The 22500-nt window shown below is 52.3% G+C and overlaps 1 protein-coding gene across 2 annotated transcripts in view; it reads left to right on the top strand.

Moving 5' to 3' along the window:
• LOC118794097 (mitochondrial import inner membrane translocase subunit tim16-like) overlaps positions 1-22500 on the top strand; it is a 138087-nt gene that overhangs the window by 26669 nt on the left and 88918 nt on the right. For both annotated transcript variants that reach the window (XM_036552248.1, XM_036552246.1), the window contains exons 8-9: positions 14285-14371; positions 14754-14836. In XM_036552248.1, the coding sequence (XP_036408141.1) occupies positions 14285-14371; positions 14754-14836 (170 nt within the window). The remainder of the gene's footprint in view (positions 1-14284; positions 14372-14753; positions 14837-22500) is intronic.

Consider the following 22500-nt stretch of genomic DNA (forward strand, 5'->3'; position numbering starts at 1 on the left):
TAGGTGCCGGGGAAGGAATAGGGCCTTGTTGATGGACAGTCACGTCACTCTCGCAGACTGGCAGGGGCTGCAGGAATCCCGTCCAGGTTCCGCTATCGGTGCATTCCGTCTGTCAGCGGCCGCGCCAGCTACACGAGAGCCGGAAAGATTTATTCAACCGTTTGCGCCAGACGTCAGGAAAAAAGGACGAGGGTGGCGAGATGGGTCTTTATCCGCGGGAGAGCGAGAGCGTCCCGGCAGGTGGTTTTGGGGAGGAAGGGAGCTGCAGCTGGGTCAGTACTAGCCCCTGCGGACTGGGGTGCTGGCACTGATGTGCTGTTTGTCTGTTTGTATGGAGAGAGAGAGGATGGTGTGTGGAAAGGGAGGAGTGTGTGGGGGGGGGTCTCAGAGAGGTAAACAAGAGAAGTGGTTTTCGGGGGGGCGGGGTTGAAGTTTGCGGAGGAGGGGGTGAAGCGTTTTGGAGAGAGGGATAAGGGCATGCGCCAGCTGGCACAGGCCTAGCCCCCGCACATGTGTCGTGTGTGTGTGTGTGTGTGCGCGAGTGTGCGAGTGTGTGCGTTCGGGGGAGTTAGCTCATTAGCACAGCGTGCAGCCCTGGGACCTCGTTCTCTTTCCAGCTAATTAAGCACGCAAAACACACATGTGTGCGGCACCTGGAGCCGAAATGGTGGCGCGGAGCGCGCGGCCCTTTCTGCAGGCCGGGGCAGGCCTGTGATGTGGCGGGGAATGGCACGTCTTTGACGCTGCCAATCAAAAGCCCTATCCATCACTACCCCCCCAGCCCCCAGCCCCGCCCCCGCCCCTGCCCCGCCCACTCTGAGGCAAACGCCGAGGGGGTGAAAGCAAGGATGAAATGGTGGAGTTATACGCTGTTGACAGCTTCCTGGTGTCTGAGGTCGCCTTGCAGGGGGGTTAGTTAGTTTTATTTGGAAAGGGTTTCATGAGTGTTTATAGATATCGTTTGAGAGCAGGGAGGGGGGGTAAGGAATAACAGATTAGGTGCATATTTGCTCTGCAGTTCTGTTGTGGCAGGAACCAGCCTTGGTTCTTGCGTGTGCACTCCCGTGTGTGTGTGTGTGTGTGTGTGTGTGTAAGCGTGTGTAGGTGTGTGTGGATATGCGGTGCTGATGCTCCGGTCTCTGCATCCACACTTTGGCCTGGTGCTAAGTTCACTGTCTGCTTCCTTGCATTTTTTGCCGCGCTCAGTTGCCTTGCACCCGGCTCATCTCCGGCCCCGACCTGGTGTGCTGTGTGGCTCCAGGTTGTCCTACTGTCTTGAAATCACTCTTATCCTCGGAAATTTGATCAGAAAATCAGCTTTTCACATGTTTTCAAACAGCGGACGGGATGCAGTTGTTGTCGGTCGCAGTCGTGATTGTTCTCTCTAAACGCAGATCCAGATACACATTGCTGCTCAGTGGAAGGCCTTCTTTTTGAGTTTAAGGTTGGGAGCTGCAGTGCATTGTGGGTGGTTCCCTGTCAGCACGAAGGGGAGAGTGTGATTTCCTGGTTGATCTGCTGGTTCTGGTGTGGAGGTAATGAGTCGTGGGTGGTTTATTTGCTCGGGGTGAGTGTGTGCTTTTGCGCAGGAGGGGTGTGTTTGGTTTTGTGGGGGAAGTTCCTGGTCTCGCTCGTGAGGTGGTCTCTGGGATAACGAACACTCGAACAGCAGTGCAGTGAGAGGCTGGCACAGTGCTGCGGTCTGTCCCGGGCACGCAGGGTCACACACACGCACACACACACGCACAGAGACACACACTCACTCACACACACACACACACACACACAGAGACACACACTCACTCACACACACACACACACACACACACACACACACACACACACACACACACACACACACACACACACACACACAGGCCCCAGCAGTTATGCACACAAAGAAGTTTCACACTACAGCCAAGCATGTAGTGGCAAGGCCCTCATATCCTCACATGATCGCAGTCTGGGCTCAGGTCACAGGTCAGATCCAGGAGCAGGGCCCTATGTCAGATCCAGGAGCAGGGCCCTATGTCAGAGCCAGGAGCAGGGCCCCAGGTCAGAGCCAGGAGCAGGGCCCCAGGTCAGAGCCAGGAGCAGGGCCCCAGGTCAGAGCCAGGAGCAGGGCCCCAGGTCAGAGCCAGGTACTGGGCTTCAGGGCAGAGCAAGGGGCTAAACCTCAAAACAGGGGCCATGGGCAAAGCCAGGAGCTGGTACACAGAGACTCTGTATCTGTGGGGTTTGTTTGGTTCGTAAATCTTCCTGCTACGGACCTTGTTTTAGCGAATCATTTATACATTCCCTCACATGACTGGCACATATGCACTAAAGCCAGCGCCGGTGGCTAACCAGGCAGGTCGGCGAGGGCGGCGTGCTTCTCGTAAACCCCGTGATTCTCAAAGAGCCCTGTTTCTGCAGTGTCTGTCCAGCATCACTGTGGCTTTCTATTCTCATTTCCAGGATCGCTTGTTCAGTGGTCAGTCCTGTTGACTCACATCTCACCATCATTATTACAGTGCTGCTTTTCTTGTTTTTATTTATTTTTTTTTCCAGTGGTGTGGCGTGTCGGGTAATGGTACCCTCTGTCTGCCTCCGTCGCCTCTCGTCACGTGCTGTGGTCGCAGAGGGGCCCAAGACCTGTCCGCATTATAACGTGGAAGCGCTTCGGTTACAGAAATGTCAGACCGGTACACGTCGGTAGCGCGGCTTTCAGGGAGCGCGATCTGGAAAGAATGCGGCATAGCGGCCAGCGCTCTCCCCGCTACAGGCGACAGACACTGTGCAGGACACTGGCCCGCATACCTGTGTAGGCGGTAAGGGATGATCGCCAAAGACGCTCTGCGGTGCCAAGATGTGGAACTCCAGACGGTTCTACAGCAAAGCCCTCTGCCTGCCACCGAGTGTTCCGCTGATGGAACTCCTTTTTATGCCGGGACTTTTCCAGCTTCGGCGGTGGCTGAGACCAGATGCCGTTCGTCAGGAGACTGTCAGCTCTGCGGGGCCTTCCATCTTTCATCCATGTGTGTAGGATGAAAGATCCTTTCATCCGTCCTCAACAGGAGGTGACCGTGCTGTCAGCGTTAATGTTCTTGGGCCATTCAGTCCTCCGCCACGCCTGAATATTAATAACGAGACAGCAAGGCTTAGACGGAATGTTCCGGGTCAAAGTTCACCAAGCTGAGTATCTGTCCAGCCAGTAGAATGTCAGTGTTGGAGCCGCTCAGCCAAACCAGGAAGGGAGGCAGAGCACATCACTTCTTTCTCTGCCTCTCACTGTCCCTCTGGGCCTGGTCATCCCGCAAGGCCTGGGGGTACATGACACACACACTCACACACACACACACACACACACTCACAGGGAGAGAGCAGCTAAGCATTGGAGAACCTGATAATGTTGGTGAAGTCCTTGTTGTCGTCAGGGATGATCTGCCTCCGCACAGCTTGGTCCTCCCGTCATCCAGCTCTGGGGGCTCTGCAGCGAGTCAGCGCTGTTACGGAGTCCTGTTCTCGCTGTTCTCGCTGTTCTCGCTGTTCTCGCTGTTCTCGCTGTTCTTGCTGTTCTTGCTGTTCTCGCCCCGCGCTCCTTCGTCTCGGCTGACACCAGCCCGGGGACCGCAGATGCAGCCGCGCCGTTTCGGTGCCCCTGGGAGAACGCGCTGATTGCGCCAGGGTTCGGGTTTAATAGCCGCACTTTATCCACGTCACGCCAGCGAATGGACTAATTTGTTTTGTGTGCCGTCTGCACCGAGCGCTCTCCGGTGGAAAAACCCACGGGGCGTTGACTAATGAGCTCAGAAATGAGGGGAAAAAAAAAAACACTGGATGCAGTGTTGGAGGCAGTAAATGCATGGTCTGAAATAATGGAGGCAGGCTTAGGGGTGATCATTTGTGCAGTTTTTTTTTTAATCCAACCTCCAATCAAATCCAATCTGTGTCCTTACAGATAATGATAATGACTGCTCCTTCGTGCTACTCAAGCCAACCTCAGCTTTTCACATAATTCTACAACCAAACCCTATACTTAACCTCAATCTCAAATCTGACCCGAATCCCAGCATTTGTTAAACAATCTGTCCGTGCACAGCAGACAGAGTACATGCATACAGAGATGCATTTTTCTTTATCTGCACTTTCATCACACAGGTACAGAAAATTAGCTGAAATTAGCCCCTTTGGCCTAGTGTTCTCCCTGGAACAGGGAGCTTTATACTGTCAACTCATTTGGATCCACCACCGGCCTGGCTGGAGAGTGCAGAGCCTTGTGTTGTAATGGTCTTTGTGTTGGATTTGGAGGGGCTGCACGGCGCAGAGAGAGTGAGGTGTTTAGCCAAAGCTTTCTGTCATCACTGCCAGTTTAAACTGAAGAGCGCATTGCGTCGGGGGACGGAGAGGATTTAAGAAGAGAAAGGGATACTCTCAAAGTCCCCTCTGTGCGTTTGTGTGCTGGTGTGCACGTGCACCTTGTCTCTGTATGCACACGCATTTGTGATGCGTGTGCGTGCATTTGCAGGTGTATTTGCACATATGGGGACATCTACATGAATTCCCACAGTTTTAGAATTGCGTGCCATTGTGTCCAAGTACACGCATGCGTGCATGTGCGTGTGCTTGTGAATGTGCATGCGTGCACAGCACCATTTGGATGCCAGTGTGCCTGCACTGGACTTTGCAGGACTGCGCTGAGACTCCCAGATGTGGAGGGACTTTGAAGATGGAGGACTTTTTCATGCGGTTATTGAGGAATGAAAGCCATCTACCCATAACCAGTCCAATTATGAAAGAATTGTAAATGACAAAAGGAATTAGACTGCTGTGACAAATTGCAAGGGCAGGCTTTTCATCTGCGTCTGTCAGTGTGGGCGTTCTCTGCTCCTCAGCTGCTGCTCTGCAGTAAACCATCGGCGTAACATGATGTCTTCACTGGAGAGAGGCGAGCAGCTTTGCCACAGAGCCTACAGCTCCACCGCCTCAGCTTCTGGAACTTTTGTGTGTGTGTTCCCACAACAACTGTGCAATGCTTTTCTAGAACTCCTGTGTGTGTTCCCATAGCCGCAATGGTTCACCTTCTAGAATGCATTGTGTGCAAGTTTTTCGAGCCACTGTTCCTTACCTTCTAGAACTCTCTTGAACTCGGTCTCATAGCAACAGTGCTTCACCTTCCAGAACCTCAGAACCTCTGTGTGTATGTTTTCATGGCCACTGTTCCTCAACTTCTAGAACTCTCCTAAGTCTGTGTTTTTACAGCACCTCACTTTGTAGGCCTCACCCTGTAAGGCCGTCCCTGTTGGCCCTGTGCTCCTCACTGCCGGCACCGTGCATGTATTCCACTTGTTGTGTAAGTGCTGTCCCCAGGGCCTGAGGAGTGGCCGCAGCCCAGCTGGCTCTTTCGGTCTGGGGAGGGAGGCCAATTAGCACAGTGGTAAAATAATTACAGGCTCCCTCCCTAGTTTTATGTTTTATATCAATTCACACTGAATTTACACAGATTTGTAGGTTGTGACGCATATCGCGCTGTGACCAGGCCCACCAGTAAAGGTTTCCCACGTTCCCTTGTTAGAGAGAGGCTTCAGGCCTGCGCAGCCAGATGTGTGGGACGCATCTTGTTGTGTGTGTTTGTGCGTTTTTTATCTCCTCCTGTTGTAGTTTATCCTGTGGGATGCTGGCAGAGAAGCGGATGGGATTTCTTGCTCGGGAATTTCCCATAGCACCAGCTTTGACTCCTTCGATCTCTCCATCGCAGGTGTTGAGACGCCTCAGAAACACTGCTTTTATTTTAAGATGTATCCCCTCAGCAGATGCACTTATGTTGGGGGGGGGGGGGGGGGCAAGTACATGGCAGCCCCAAAATAAGACAATAAAAAAACGTTTGGGCGATTTTCTTTCCATGACTCAGTGTTAATGGTCCCGGGATGTTGTCATGTGGCATTGACGCTAATGGTTTTTACACCCAGGTGACCCGCTCGGCGGCCATGGGTCCCGTATTGGATTACCCTCCTTCTGTGCGGGCCTTAATAGGGCCAGCGTCAGCCCTTTCCTGTGACCGGCTACTCTTTGTGCTTTTTGGCAGCCCGCGTCGTGTGCTCCAAACGAGCCGTGTCACCAGACACGCGTTCCGGAAACGCAACTTCGGGACCCGTTTTGCCTAAAAAGGGCGAGGCCGGGAAAAAAAAAGCAAAGAAAAAACAAAAACAGCCCAGTCATTTTCGCTTAACCTTTACGGACGCTGGCGCCTCCGAGGTGAATGGCGAAACCAGCGACGTGTGGGGACCTGGGGGCTATTTCCGAAAATTGCTACGTCAGCCTTGTGAAAAATCATGAGCCGCCCGAACGGGACATCGCTTTGTGGGGGCGGGGGGGGCATCTGTTTACTGCCCTTTCCCACCGGTATTAGTTATCAACAACAACAACAAAAAAAAATGAACACAGAGCTTCTCTCTTTCCTTCCATGCAGCAGAAAACCAGCAAACGGAGGCAGATTGGGTGCCCAGCTTTATTTCACCACGCTGATTGTTTGTGTACATAGAAAGCTGAATGATCAATCCAAGGGATGGGGGGGGGGTAAAAAAAAAAAATAAAAAGCAGTTGATGGGAATTAAAAAAAGAGCTGCAGTAGTCGCGGGGAGTCGGATGCCAGCTCCTGAAACCAATACTGGTGAGAAAGCGCAGGCCGGGGAGCTGTGAGCTGGGAGCGGGGGCGGCCGCCGCGCCCCTACAGCCAGCGTTTTTTTTGGGGTGTATTTTTAGCATCACAGAGATGAGCCGCCACCGGGGCCGTCCGGTCGCTGCGGGGGCCCCCGGGATCCCTCTGCCGCCGAGGGGCCCGCCGGGCCTGCCAGCGCCTCCATCCCCCCAGCCCCCCAACTCCCGCTCTCTCTGCCTTTAACGATCCTCCTGGTATTTTATTTTATTTTTTAAATGTTTTTTTCTTCCTCTGTATATTAAAAAAGATTCCCTCTTTTTTTCTGTTTTTCTCTTTTTTTTTTTTTGCTGACGTCTTTGCGGCGAGTGGTGCGGTGAGGGTGATCGATCTTATGGGGGGGGGGAGACCGCGTCTAAATGAAACTTGACCCCAACCTGCTAATCACGAGCTGCTGCACGCTCCAGCACTCTGTGCGGCAGAAAACTCAGGGAGAAGGGAAGAAAAAAAACGTTGTGGGGGGGGGGGGGGGGGGGTGTTATTTAGTTAGGTTTTGAGGTCTTAGCCTTGGGGCTGTTTCCTGTAGCGCTCGTGCCTTCTGCCTTAAATCGTCCGCTCTGCGCTGATTGAAATTGCCCAGGAAAGTAAGCTGAGCTGTGATCATCACGTCTCTGATGCTGCGTTTTTAATGCAGTCGGCTCCGGTTATTTGCAGTCACAGAGGAAAATCAGGTCACGAGCTGAGCCTGGATCAGTCTGTCACCCTCATCAGCGTTCATGTTAAAAACTGGCGTCTCTGCAAAAAAAAAAAATGCACAGATCAGCGATGCAACCCTGACCATTATATTACAATATTGTTATTTCAAAAACTGTCTCATCCAGAGTGACTTTACATAGGTTACAATATTATGCATTGATATAGCTGGATATTTACTAAGGGAATTGTGGGTCAAGTACCTTGCCCAAGGGTACAACGGCAGTGGCCCCCTCCTGTCCTCCCAGACGTGTTGCAGACATTGGTCGTAGCAGCGTCCGTTTATCCTGCTGATGGTTGTGAATGTGGACATGAGGATATGTGGTGATACTGAGATGCTATGTGCACAGACAGTAAGCCTCCATCTGTACCCATCGGTTCTCACAGTTCTCCCCAGACTGCTGAGAGTTGCTGTATCTCCTTATCCCACTGTCTGTCATGACTGGATTCGAGGACGTGTGGTGATGTTGAGCTGCTGTGTGCGCAGGGTCACAGGCACGCGTGGGAGTCGCGTGTCACTGGCTGCGTGTCAGACCGATTCGCCCCGCCCTCGATTAGCCCGTTAGCACAGTGTCAATGGGCGTGACCGCTCCCCCTGGCCGAGCGGGGCATGTCCACCGACGGACTGATGGAGATTATGTCGGTGGGCTACCACGTCCCCGGATGGCCACCTACGAAGGGGCCGAGGGGTTGGCGAAGGCCTCGGCCCCCTCTTCCTCCTCCGTCCCGTTCCCTGGCTTCTCTCTCCGCTGCTCTCTTGCCTGGTTCCCAAGCAGGCCGTGGGAAGATTCCCCAGAAAAAAAAAACACTCAAAACAAAACAGAGGGGGGAAAAAAAGCCTCTCTGGATAAGCCATTCACGCTGAATTGCTATATTTATCCCAGAACGGCTCGGGGGAAGCCATCTCTGTGTTCCCCTGCCGGGAGCTCGGGCCCACACCACTGTCCTTCTGCTTCACATCATCGGGACTTTTTATTCATGTCGTGTTCTCTCTGTGAGGGGCAAGAGGGAGCGAGGAACGAGAGAGAGAGCGAGAGGGAGGGGGAGAGCGAGAAGGAGAGAAAAGTGGCCTTAATGCATAGTAAACAAACAGTTCAAGAAGGAGCAGCAGCCGCGGGCTGCTGGGTCAGAAAAGGAAAAGGGCATGTTTAAAGGAACCGGAGTGAACTTTTCTTACCCTCAAGTCTGTGAGTGCGTGTGTGTGTGTGTACACAGTATACGTATATATGAAAACATATACGTACGTGTAGTCACTTTTGCATGTCACGGTGGCCGCATATAGAAAAGGGGCAACATGAGTCACCGTGAATGCAGCTGTGCAGAGTCATGCAGAGAACTCTCCCACACTTCCTGGGTTCCACTGCCCGGCCTCGGCCTTCTGGAACCATCCTTCTTTCTCACACATGCAAATATAGGTCTCCACCAAAATGCCAGTCATTTCCCACAATGCGCCTTACCTGTAAAACAGCTTGTACCCTGCCTATCGCGTTACAGGTCTCCTCCCTGGACCTCCTCGCCCTATTAGGTCATGAATGCGCGGTCATAGATCAGTTGCTTTATGGCCTTCGGGCTCTTTGGTGCATTATGCAACAATACGGCTCTCCCCCCTCGTTTTGAGCGCTGTTTAAAACGCTTGAGGGACGCCGGATCCCAGGATGACGTGCCGTGTCCGATTATGAAGTGCAGAAGCAGCCTGCTGTTCTGGAAATGTGCTCAGGTTTATAGGTATTCCCCCTCGGTCGTCTGTCATGATGTGAGCGGTGAGGTTTGCGGGAGCTGCAGGATGCTCTAAGGCCAGAGCAAACGCTCCGGAACGCTCGGGAGCTGATTTATGCACAGCCCTGGTGCTAACCTCATATTTACCACTGACAAAAGAACAAGTGAAGGAGGAGAGTAGGGAAGAGAGAGAGAGAGAGAGAGAAAGAAAAGAGGGAGAGAGAGAGAGAGCAGGAGAAAAAAGAAGAGAGAAAGGGAGAGGGAAAGAGAGAGGGGGAGCAGAATGGAAGACGTTTCCAATTATCAGCTGAAATGTGGTGGTAGGCGGCGGAGGAAATGAGAGAATGAAGTGGTTGGTTTGCTTTTTGTTGTGTCATATTTTTTCCTTCCCTCTGTTTCTCCCCTCACTGAGCCTCCTGGCTTCTGTCGGAGAGGAAGATGAGGGGGTCAGTGAGTGGAATAATGAGAGGAGAGGTAAAAGAACGAGGGAAGCGGGCTTCACCAGAGGGGTGAAGGGGAGGTGGTTTGGGGTGTCTCTGCAGTGTTGAGCACAGAGAGAAAGAAGGTGAGAGAGAAGGAGAGAGAGAGACAGGGAAAGACAGGGAAGGAATGGGACAAAAGACAGATTTAGAGAAGGGATGTAGGATGAGAAAAAGAGAGAGAGAGAGAGGGAAAGCAAGGAAAGACATGGGACAGAAGACAGAACGAAAGAAGGAAAGTAGGATGAGGAAGCGAGAGAGAGAGAGAGAGAGAGAGAGTGATATGGTTCCCATATGTGGATGTGGAGACACCTGATATTCTTCCCAGCGGGTGAATCAACATTCTCTTGCAGTGACACAGATGTGCTCTCGCTCTGTTTAAACGATGCACATGCAGAAATCTGAAGAATGGTAGCAATAGGCTTTTATTTTTTCACTTTTTATTAGGAAAATGGCCTTTTTTTATAGATATAAACCCATAATCTACTAGACGCTGACATCAACATTTTTTCCTGAATTTCACCAACTGTTCATCTCTTCTTTTCTCGGGTCTTTTTTTGGTGAGGATGTTTCTCTCATAACCTTCCTCCTCCCTCTGTCATACCATTTTTCGCCTTCACGTTCCTCTCCCATCATGCATTTCTCCACGTCCCTCCCTCACTCTCCCCTCCACAGCCCGTCCGAGGTCTCTCTGTCACCGAGATCCGTCTTCCGCTCTATATTAATGCCAAACTCCCCGGTGTGTTCCGGACCGGTCTGTTCCGGGTGTCCCTGCTTAGCCTGGGTTAGGCCATCCACACTGTCCCAGTATAACTGGCTAACCCCCTGCTCTGTCTCTGCAGGCTGGGCTGCTACACTCCCTCACTGTTTCTGTGAGGGCCAGGTTTGACGTACAGTTGGCTGAGCGTGCCCATCCTTAAGCCCTTACACACTACAGTGTGTAGCTACACACCACATGCATGGAGACCAACCCTCTGCACCCTGGTCCCCTCCCGCTCCTCTGTACGCCTCCTTCGTTTTCACACACGCACGCGCACACGCATACACACGCACACGCACACGCACACACACACACGCATACACACGCACACGCACACACACGCACACACACACACACACACACACACACACACACACACAGTTTCCAGAGTGAAAGCCCATTCTGCTGTGTGCTGCTGGCTGCGGGTCCCTGCAGTGTCAGCGTGAAAGGCCTTCATGTGGCACCGCCCACCGCCTCCGCACGGGAGAGAGAGGGGGGCGAGCGGCGTGATGGACGGCTGAACGCCACTCCGCCGCAGACACTCGTTTTCCCCCCGTGAGCTGTCAGTGTGTCAGTGAGCAGTGACATCATCACCGAGCGCAGCGTCTGCCAGACTCGCTTGGCTCGCCGTCCGTGACGTCCTGCTGCGGACGGCAGCATCTGCGTCCGCTGTTTGCTTTATCTCACGGCTCATTTCAGGGCCCTGGGCCTGAGCGGCGCTTTGCTGGAGAGAGCGCAGAGCCTAGCACAGCGCACCTGCGCCAGTCAGAGATCTGTGCTGCCGTGGATGTCAGGAGATGCAAGGCGCTGTATCATCACCTGCCACCGACTGCTTTGTTTTTTCTGTTTTTTTTCCCCCCTCATTTGAGAGACAATGAGAACGTGAAGGGAGAGAAAGGAGGAAGAATCCAGAAAGAAGTGGTGATGAGACGACGGTGTCGCAGCGTCCCCGGTCTGAATGTGACGACGGTGACGCAGCGTCCCCTGTCTGAATGTGACAATGCTTTTGGCTGTGCTGTCCGTTCCCACGGTCCGCCCAACTTTCCCAGAACAATTAAGGAAATCGCGTCTCGTTAAACAGCGCAAACTGAGATCAGGATCATTAGCAGTCGGGGAGGGAAAACATTTTTTAAAAAAAAGCTTGTTCTGTGTTTCCCACTCTATTATAATCATATTCACTAATGCAGCCGCAGCTCTGAGACACTGGAACAAGAGTCTCTCTCCCTGCAGGAAAGGAGGGAGAGAGGCATTAAAACCAGGCAGATTAATCCATCAGGGCCCTGTACCGTCCTGAGATATTTACTGGCATCCTGGAGCCTGGTACTGGAGTGAATCTCTGCCTGGGGACTCCACAACACTCAGGGAACGTTTTCACAACATGACTGCAGCGCTGCGTCTAAGCACTCAGACAGGTGCTGCCTATCAGCCGGGGACCGTGGTGACTCGGAGAGCCAAGGGTGGCCCTCAGTCAGAGGAGGCACACCCCCGAGGGGTGTGGTGTTTGGCTTTACGGCCATTTTGGAGAGCGAGCCGTCCGTAGAGAAGGAAGAGAGGGGAGTTTGAGTAACGCCCCCCCCCCCGTCTCTGTGACCCACTTGGCTCTCCCTGCTTTGCTCTGTTTGTTGTTGTCGATCAGCAGGGCGCTGGAGTCCGAGCCCTTTTCCCGGCTCTCACGGCGGTGCTGTTTGCTGCGTGTCTCACACCGGCGCTTTTCATGCATCATTCAGGAGCAGCTGATAGCATCAGCTATCACACACACACACACACACACACACACACACACACACACACACGTCCTGTGCTCTCCGTCAGCCTGCCTCTCACCCCCACAGCACTCGGGCAAACACTGAGTCACGGCCTTCCTGCTCCCCTGACCCCGGGTCGACGCTGCAGACAGCTCACAGATGGCCCCCGGCCTTTAAGTATTAAACCGCACAAATCGCTAAAGCAATGTCACACAAAGCGAGGCCTGCGATTCCCCCGCGGGACAGGGAGGGAGCACACTGTAACCCGCCCAGGAATGAGGTGAGGTAACACAGGCCACGGGGTGTCAGCCACATTTTTCGTTAGGATCAATACTGCGCCGTTCCAAAGGCTAATGTCCCGTCGTCGCCCCCCCCCGCCCCCCCCCCCCCCCACCAAACAGGGCTTCAGCCAGACCCGCTTTATCTGTCACGGAGAAGCTCTGCCCGGCCGGCCAGATCGATGTGTCTGACGTAAACGGACAGGGATGTTTTTCCCAGCGAGCCTTCCCGCCGGCCGCCAGCGCGTGTAGCTTCACATCAGCGTCCCGGCAGCGCTGCCTCTGAGTGACACCGCCAGGCCAGCACCGCTGTGCGCGCGAGAGGGGGATTAAACGGAACAAAACTCTCTCTCTCTCTCTCTCTCTCTCTTTTAATTTTATTTTTTCTGCGCCTCACTTGTTCCCCAAACCACTACAGAGAGCAGAGTGGGGAGTGAGACGTCACAGCGGAGGGGAAACGGGGTTTTGATTAGGCCGTGATTCGGGCCACATGTTCCCCGCTCGCAGCGGTGGGGGGGGGTTTGGTGTCCTGCGTCCACCCTGTGCTGCTGCAGGAGCTGCGCTTGCTGCTGTTTGTGATCCGTTGCGTGGGGTGGGGCGGGGGGCACGGAAGGCCCACAGACACGCTGTTTTTGATTTTCGCACCCCTCCGATGACAGCAACCTTTTGTTTCATATTGTTTCGGTTTTTAATTTTTCTTTTGACCCTTCTCCTTCCTTACATACTGTGCCATCAGGGCCGGGGCCAAAATGTTCTGCTGCTGGCCCCTCAGCGCCCCAGCGCACGCAGCGTGGCAGTGTTGCGCCTCCTGGCTCGTTGGCGTGGCTACAGGAGCCGTTAAAACGGCAGCGGCCGTTTCGGGAGACGGGGACGGCTGTTTTCGCGGGGGAGCCGAGTGCCTGTGGGCGGATTATTCCATGGAAACTCTCTCCGTGGCCTAATATCAGCGGGACTAACAGAGACCCGCTGTGTCTGAGCTGCAGGCACACACAGACGGAGCGAGGGTTTGGCCGGCGGCGACCCCGCAGCGTCTGCTTTGCCTCTCCGAGCTCTGAAGTGTTTGTCGGGAAGTGACGGTTTGCCGTTTCGCTGTGCTTGCACATCGTGCTGACAGGCCTTCACCTGGGCCAAAAAAGGCTGTCCTCCACCAATCAGACTCTACCCCTGGACCAAAAGAGTCTGACCTCCACCAATCAGACTCTACCCCTGGACCAAAAGAGTCTGACCTCCACCAATCAGGCTCTGTCTGGACACAAAGATTCTGTCCTCCACCAATCAGGCTCTACCCTTGCACCAAAAGAGTCTGACCTCCACCAATCAGGCCCTAGCTGAGCCAAAAAGAATTTGTTTGCGACCAATCAGGCTGTAGTTGGGCCACAGATCTGTTCAAGAATCTGTTTGCATCCATTCTCCAGTCAGACCTCACCTCTCATTACTCCAGTTATTTTCCAGTTGCTTTAGGCTACCAGTATTCCCACTCCCCCCCTCCCACCCCGCATTGCCTGGCTTACTGTAGAGCTGATTCCTCATTATTACACTTCCACAACCTGACAATGCTGCCACAGAGTTAGAGGAGCATTGCTGGACCGTTACACAGAAGCCGTGCTCTGTGCTGAGTTCAGAGATCACCGTGTGTACTGAGAGCGCTACAGCCGACCGAAGCATCGGCTGTTCCGTCCGTCCTCATTTCCTCTCTGTCAGCGTCTGCCTGTCACTGTCCACCATCTCCCCACAGCAACATCTGGCCTCTCTTGGCTGCGTCTGTCCCATCGCTTTTAGGACGGACTGGAAAAGCGCGGTGTGTAAAATGTGCGTTCCCGGCCAAAGCTGAGGCCGCATCCCCGCGCTGGTGGTGCGGTTGTTCCTCTCTGTCCCTTTCCCCAAAAAAGAGATTAACCCCCGGTGTGCTTTTCTTCCAGAGTGCTGTGGGACACCAGAACAACAAGGACTCGCGCGTACTCTGGGTCAAGGACTCGGACCACATACTGACCACTGGCTTCAGTCAGGTGGGGAGAAAAACCCTTCCTTTCAGATGAAATGTGCTGTTTCTGGCAGGGTACAGGGTGTCTGTCACTGATGGGCCCTGCCTTCATCTGTCTGTCTATGCATATTATATGTTTATATGTATGTCTGTGTATGTGTTATCATGTATGCATGGGTGTGTGTGACCATATGTATTTGTGTGATTGTGGGTGAGGGTCGTGTGTTAATAGTGTGTGTCTGTGTAACAGTGTGTGTGATTGTGTGTTTGTTTAATAGTGTGTATGATTGTGTGTGTGATTATGTAAGAGTGTGTGTGATTGTGTGCGTGTGTTTGTGTAAAAGAGTGTGTATGTGTGTGTGTCTGTGCATGTATGTGTGTGTGTAACAGCGTGATTATTTCCTCAGATGCGGGAGAGAGAGGTGAAGCTGTGGGACAGCAGGAAGCTGGGCTCCTCTCTGGGCTCTGTGTCACTGGGCACCTCCAATGGGTGAGTACAGAGCAGCATTTCCCTAAGAGTGTGTGTGTGTGTGTGTGTGTGTGTGTGTGTGCGCGCGTGTGTGTGTGTGCGCGCGCGCGCGTGTCAGCACTCAAGGAGAGGGCCTTGCATTTTCGGAATGTTTGGGGGTTCTAGAATGTAGACCTCCAAAATTCTGACAACAGCTCGACACATTCCTCGCATTTCCTGGGTCTTGCACACAGACCCAGGAGCCCGTTTCCTCTTCCTGCGGGACGTCCACTGAGGGGACCCTCTGTGCCAAGGGGGCGGGTCTCCTGGCGAAACTGGCCGGGTATCTGCACGTCTCTGCTCTCCCGTCTGACCTTTCACCCCCCTCCCAAAATGTGGTGGCAGCGCGGCCCGTGCAGAGCGTTCCAGCTCCAAACACGGGCAGCGTTCCTTTTCAGAGCGTTTCTGGCTGTTCCTGTAAACAGCGTCGGCCGCACCGCGAGAACGTTTACAGTACCGAGCCGGCGGGGACGGTGAAAAAGCTCTGTTGTGCTGCTGTGTTGTGGTACTGCTATGCTACCGGGACCATTAGTCTGCTCCTCAAGACGTGCGGCGCGGGTTCAGAGCCAAACCAGCCTGTGGGCGGGTGGGGGGGTTGCTAGATACTCACCAGAACCCATTTTCGGAGAAGTACAGCTGCACCTCTCACCGGACTCTTTGTGTGAACAGAGAGGGCCATTGTGCCGTGAGGGCCACTGATCGGTGTGCCCCCTGCGTTGGAGTGCTTGTTTGTGTGAGGCAGCGGTGAGATGCGGTTTACACAGTAGGTTTCTAAACACCCTCCCCACCCCCCCTGCTGCTTTCCCCCTGGTAGGAGAGACGCCTCTTCTCCTGACCACAGTGCCCCCCCCCCCCCCCCCCACATTGCACCTCACGGGCTGTGCTTTGCTCTTTGTGAGTTATTATAATCCAAAATGAGGGATGCTTCACACCTGATTAAAAAAAAGTCTAAACTCATCACACAACAAGCCAGCGCTGTTGTTGGTGTTAACGGCTGAAATGTTTGAAAGGAGGGAGGTGTGTTTTGTTCCTGGTGCTGCTGATTTGAGTGAGCGAAGACGTTGTGCAGGGAAAGGAGGTGAGAGATGGCAGTGGTTGTCTCTTTTTTGCAGACAGTTGCAGGCTGGGGATGAGGAATGCTGAAGTTTACTCAGCTTTTTTTGTGTGTGTGTGTGTGTGTACACGTGCGTGGGGGAGATGGTGGAGGGAGGGGCTGTTGAGAGAAATGTAGATGTGTGGCGAGGAGGTTTTTTTTTTTTTTTTTGAAGTCTTCCCCTTCATCTGGTGGCAAGCTGCTCGGCTACACTCTGTCCTCCAGCGTTACATGAGCGGTCCTGCTGATTAGAGTGTTCTAGAATATTCCACAAGCAGCACCAAGCATCTGCCCCACTTCAGATGGGGGGGGGGGGGGGGGGGGGGTCAAGCAGGAGACAGGTGTAAGAGTGTAGCACCCCTCCCCAAACCCCAACTCCAATCATCTCAGCTGTAGGACCTGACCTTAATTTCCCACTCCTAATCTACGCGCTGGTCGCCATCCAGAACAAACTTGCATTGAGAGTTAAATTGGTTGGAAAATTTTAATCGTAATCACTGCTTCCTCTTTTTTTTCCATTTTTAGAGCTGCATCCAAGAGGTCAGCCCTGCGTTGTTTTGTTTTTAATATAAATTCTGCAGGCAGTGCAGTCATCCAGTTCATTTGGCCGTTTCTGTCCGCTTGACTCTCTAACTAGCAGAAGCCGAGCGGTCCTAAATTCACGTGCATGTGATTAGAGTCATATCGGTCTGTGATGCGTTTACGGACAGATAGTTTGAGGAATAGAGTTGCATCTCCAGGGTACGGTGGCAGTGTTTCCCAGCTGGCTCCCAGACCTTCAAATACCTCTGATTCCACATCCATACGGCCATCCACAGTGTCATTTCATGACTCTCATTGGGGCTCTTGCTTTCTCATTTGACTCCTTCCTTTTGCATGTGAACCCCCAGTGTGGCCTCCTCTGGTCCTCCAGTTCATGTTGGACTTGGTGCTTGTTTAGTACACTGGACGCAAGGCTAGGCTGCTCTCCAGTTGATTTTGGGATTGGTGCTGGTTGAGTACGCTGGATGCGGGTCTAGGCTGCTCTCCAGTGAATATTGGCATTGGTGCTGGTTGAGTACGCTGGACACAGGTCTAGGCTGCTCTCCAGTTGATTTTGGGATTGGTGTTGGTTGCCTGTGCTGGATGCAGCTCCTTTCCAGCTGATTTTGGGTTTGGTACTGGCTGGGTACAGTCAATGTGGACATGGGTGGGTGGGTTTTGAGGTATTGGGGGGGCGGGGGGTGGTGAAGTGATCCAAGCGGGCTTGGGAAAGGTTGTGGGAGCGCGAGAGGGGTGCGGAGCCAGGGGTGGGAATGTTTGGGACGCTGGGCTGATCTGGGTGGGACAGAGCTGAGACTGTTTACAGCAGGCTTATAGAGACGCCAGGGTGTCCCTGAGGTCCAGAGCTGGGACCCCAGAGAGAGCTAACAGCTCCTCTTAGAGACACAGAGACCCCAGGGAGAGCTTACAGCTTTACTTAGAGATATGGGGACCCCAGGGAGAGCTAACAGCTCCTCTTAGAGACACAGAGACCCAAGGGAGAGCTTACAGCTTTACTCAGAGGTGTGGGGACCCCAGGGAGAGCTTACAGCTTTACTTACAGATGTGAGGACCCCAGGGAGAGCTAAAACTCTTCTTAGAGACACAGAGACCTCAGAGAGAGATGACAGCCTTTCCTACTGATGCATGGGAGAGAGCTGTCAGATCTGCTAAGAGGCACAAGGACCTCGGGGAGAGATCATATTCTCTCCTACAGACGCACGGACCCCTGGGAGAGCTCACAGCCACTGTAAGTGATGCAGGTTCCCCCGTGGGGAGTTCACCAGCCATCTCACACAACCTGTCAAAGGCACGACTGAGAAGCAGTGAGAAAGGTGTCAATAACATGTGTACAGATGGTTAATAACACCCGCTGTGAGTGAATAGGGCAGTGCCTTCTTTACCACTGCGAGCTGACGTACAGGTGGTGGATCCTTTTACTCTGTCTCCTCAAATATTAACCTCGTTTTGCTAATTTAAACATCCTTGTGTTTGCTCCATTGGTTTTCTTGTTTGAGTATTTATTTGCCAGTCCATATGTCCACCCTCTGGCTCGCCAGTTCTGCGGATGCAATTAGCCATGGCAGCTTGCATAACTTACAGTGTTGGACACAGCTGGCGCAATTAAGGTTGCGTACCTCCCCCGAGGCTGCCACGGCTTTGCCCCAGGTGGGATGTGTACCTGCAACCTCCCGGGTAGTTCAGGGCAGCTCCCCGACCGCAGGAACATTACACAACAGCGCTAGCGATCTTGCTCCGATGCCAGGGTGAATGACAAATGTGTGATTCTGGGAAGAGGAATGAAAACAGTTGAGACATAGTGTTTATGCTGTGCTGCGTCCTGTCCCGGAGAGGGATAAATCTGCTCAGATCTGTTTAGAGAAAAAGACTTGGCTAAAACGTCCAAAATGTGTGTGAAATCCAAACATTATGCAGGCTCTGGCAGAGATGCATTGTTTTTTTTTTTTTTTGCATTACATCACAAAGCTGGCTTCTAATTTTTGAATAATTATTATTTTTTTTTATACAGCAAGTGTAAAAGTGCATCATGCGTGCTCCAGTACGACTGGGCTGGGCAGAGAACGGGGACAGCAATTAAAAAACGAAGAAGTGTTTGTTTTGCTTTTCTGGTTGAAAATTGAGCCCAGAGAATCTCTGTTTTTTTGGGGCTTTGAGAAAGGCAACCATTATGCCTATTTTCCATTTTAAAAGCAGATTTTTATCACAACTGGAGAGTTCAGTGTTCAACTCTTCCCCCCTGCTCCCTCCCCCCACCACTATAAACATAATTATAATGAGTTTAATGGGGCCTTCTGGCCCGGTTGCAATCAGTAAACTTTACAATTTGATTCAATTGCAACCAGCTTTTTGAGTAAATGCTGGCAGCATCGGGACGATTTTTCTCGCTCTTGGTATTTCCTGTCAAACCCTGGATTGGAGGCTTCCTGTTCAGGTCGCTAAGAGCAACGTCCTCCCTCCTCCTGGAGAATCGGCGTGAAAGTGCGATGGAAGGGGAAAGGAATGTTGAGCTTTGTTGTAGGAGTTTGCAGCGTGGATGCAGCAATCATGACCACACTGGGCAGCGCACGTTTTGAATTTCACCCTCTTAATTATCTGCAGTCAGTGAAAATATCAACCCCCCACAGACACATACAAGTGCACACGCACACACACACACACACACACACCCTTTCATTTCATCCCAAAAACAGCTAAAGCCTCCAAAAAACAGAGCCCCTTTTGACCGACGGTTGACTTGACAGGACAAGTGGTCTCCTGTGAGGGCCGACCTGATTATTTTTCTAGTCAGCACCCCCCAAAAGAAAATTCAGCCTTGGAAGTTGTGAGGTTCTCTTCTGCTGGATCAGAAGCAGACGGTGAGAGGGAACATGACACCGGGCAGGGTGCCTTGGGGGGGGGGCTCAAACGGCCCCGCGGTCAGGTGACCACGGCTGCCCTTGCTGGAGGAGGCGCGGGGTTTATTTTCCCTCCTTTATTTCTGTTTTCTTTTTGAGGGGTCGAGTGGATCGCAGCTCAATCTCCCGGTGTAATCGATCCAAACCCCTTTAATCAACGAGATTGAAGGAGTCTTTCGCTAATAAACGTGGTCCCCTTTTTTTGGCACAGAGCTCTCTCCTCCCCCCTTACTGATTCAACACAGATGAATCGGCCTGCTTTGGCTTAGTGGCAGCTGTTCTGGCACTAAAAAGGTTGTTTTTATGTTTGGTGTGCATGTGGACCAAAGGTTGTAGTAGTTCTGTTATTTTTTTTTATGCAGTCAGCTAGTATTTGCACACCTCTTTGTCAGGCAGTTTCCGGCAGATTCTTGGCCAAACCGCTCGGTTATAGCAGATACGGTTCTGAACCTGTGACGTCAGGGTCAGGAACCCGAACCCAAGGCGATGAAACGGCGACCGGTCCCTTGGTTGCGGCGCCTGACCCTGGAGCCATCCGAGAGCTCTGCTGCAGAAATGTGACCCGCAGTCTGTTAGTCGTCTTCAGTTTGAAATTCTCAGCCGAGCGAGCGATTGTGACAGGAGCAGTCGATCATGCGAAGGGCCCCGAATCTCTCCCCGTTTTTAAAGATGCCGCCCCGGCCCGATTTTACGAGACCGCAGTGGAAAGTCGTGAGTCGCTCGGCTCTCTCCCCCCGTCCCCCCCCCTACGCTCTTGCCATATGGTAAAAAGCACCGCCACGCCCGTCCAAAGTGTGACTAAGCCGGCAGAAATGTGTCCATTACGGCAAGCCGGGCTCCCTTTACCTGCTGTCTCTGCATCCTGTCACCGGTAACGTCTCTGGAACAAAGTGCGAGCAACCCTGGGATTATAATTTAAAGGGGCTTCCAGGAACCGTAATGGGAGTCTTTTCACCACCGAGAAAAGAGGGGGGGGAAATATATGGAAATATTTGACGGCTGGCAAGAAATATTGAAAGTAATTCTCTGAGGTTTTTGATTTCATCCCCCAGGTATTTGCACAGCAGCTCTGGGATAAAGCTCTTTTGTGTGAACCTGCGCAAAGCAGAAAATAAGCTCCCTGCCTTTCTCTTTTGCTTTTTTTTTTCCAGGCTTTCAGTGTGTTCTTGATTAGGCTTCCAGCAGCCCCTGATGTTGAAAAACAGCCAGAGTTTTCATTGCAATTACTATTATTATGTTTTTTTTTTTTTAAATATTGCCTTTATGTGATGATGACATTGGTGTTGAATGCCTTGCCATCATAAAGCTCCTGTTATCCGTGTGTCAAAAAGACCTTTACAGTTAAGCTGTAACTCACCTCACAGCTCTGTCAGTCAAAGAAGAAAAGTGATTATATTCCCCGTTGACATAAGTTAAGGGTGCTCAGCCTTCACTTAACACACAGTTAAGTTTGTAAAGCACTTGCAGGTTTTCTGTGGTGTAAACCTTTCTGTTCAGCAAGCCTTCCTCAGTTTCTTTCTTTCTTGTGCTGTATATACAGCGGGATTCAGTTTTACTGCACTCTCATTATTGACCTGTTGCTGCTGGTAACGCCGAACCAAACTGCTGTCGCTTTCTGCCTTTGCTGTGTGTGTAAGTGAATAGTCCAGTGAATAGAGCTCCCCATTCAGCTCTGTGTGCAGTAAGTAAACCCACTTTACCATCTATATTCACGCCATTGTTTGCAGTAAACTCCCTGTAATCTCGTATTGGATAATTACATACTCTGATTTCTTGTACAGCATTCAGCTGCTCCCTCTTTAATCCCATTGACTTTACTTACTCCTGTTAAGAGCATGCATAGGATAAGTGAACAATGTCACAGTGGTCTCAGATGCATGTAGTTTTCAGGATTCGAGTGTGTAATTGCAGTGTGTATTTATCTTATCTCTGCCAAATTTGCATGGGTCGCAGTTGACATATCCTCTTCTGCTGGTGCATTTCAGGGTGAGTGTATCACCTGAGAGCAAAATGCTCGTGCCCCGCACGGGATTTGACGCGCAGGTTATATTTAGGTGCAGTCATTTAGCTACATTTAGGTTACAAGTCTTGGTAAAATTCAGGTGAGGCGTTCGGCTTCCCACTGCATCACGCACATCACCGCTATACCCTTGGAGAGGGAAGCTGCTGCGATCTCGTGCACCTCTTGACCCGTATTGACTTCCCCTTCTCTCCTCTTCCACGGTACTCCCCCAAAAGCTGATTTTTTGGAAACCGGGGTTAGGGAGCCTTGGAACTGTACGTCATCTAAAGTGGAAGCAGCATTGTTGTTATTCGCAACACATGTGCAGGGGGAGCGATGGAAACGAAGGGACGGTGACAGGAAAAATGACGGTGGTGATTGCCGATGGCATTAGGTTTCCGTACTGATGTGTTTGTCCTTCTGCAGCTTCCCGTTATTCATGTTGCATCCCTCATCAAGCACAGTCCCAGTCCCCCCCCCCCCCCCCCCCCCCCCATTCAAAGACAGGGGTTTTAGGAATCAAGCTCCCGTTCTAAATGATCGCCTGGGATTGGAGTCGCCACTTGACTGGAAGCCCTTGTGTGGTTGTCAAATAAAAAAGAGACAGCGAGAGGGGTTGGGGGGGGGGTTGGGATGGGGGGTGGGGGGGGACGTGTGTTTCTCATTAGTCTTTGGTTTCTCCTGCTTTCGGCTCCTGCAGCTCGGTCTCTCTGATGCCCTGAATTCTGGCCAGAGCTGAGTGGCAGGTTGACAGCCTGGTCACTCTCCATGTGGAGGTGCACTCAAGCGCATGAACACACCAACACACACGCACACACACACACACACACACACGCATACACAGACACGCATGCACACACACACTCTAACACACGCACACACACACACACACGCATACGCACACACGCATGCACGCACACACTCTAACACACACGCAAGCACACACACAAGCACACACACATATGCACGCAAGCACACACACACGCATACACACACACGCATGCACACACACACTCTAACACACACACACACACACGCACGCAGGCACACACACTGTAACACACACACATACGCACACGTACACGCACGCACGCACAGACATGCACACGCACAA

The sequence above is a fragment of the Megalops cyprinoides genome, chromosome 19 (assembly GCF_013368585.1).
Source record: "Megalops cyprinoides isolate fMegCyp1 chromosome 19, fMegCyp1.pri, whole genome shotgun sequence".
Lineage (NCBI taxonomy): Eukaryota > Metazoa > Chordata > Actinopteri > Elopiformes > Megalopidae > Megalops > Megalops cyprinoides.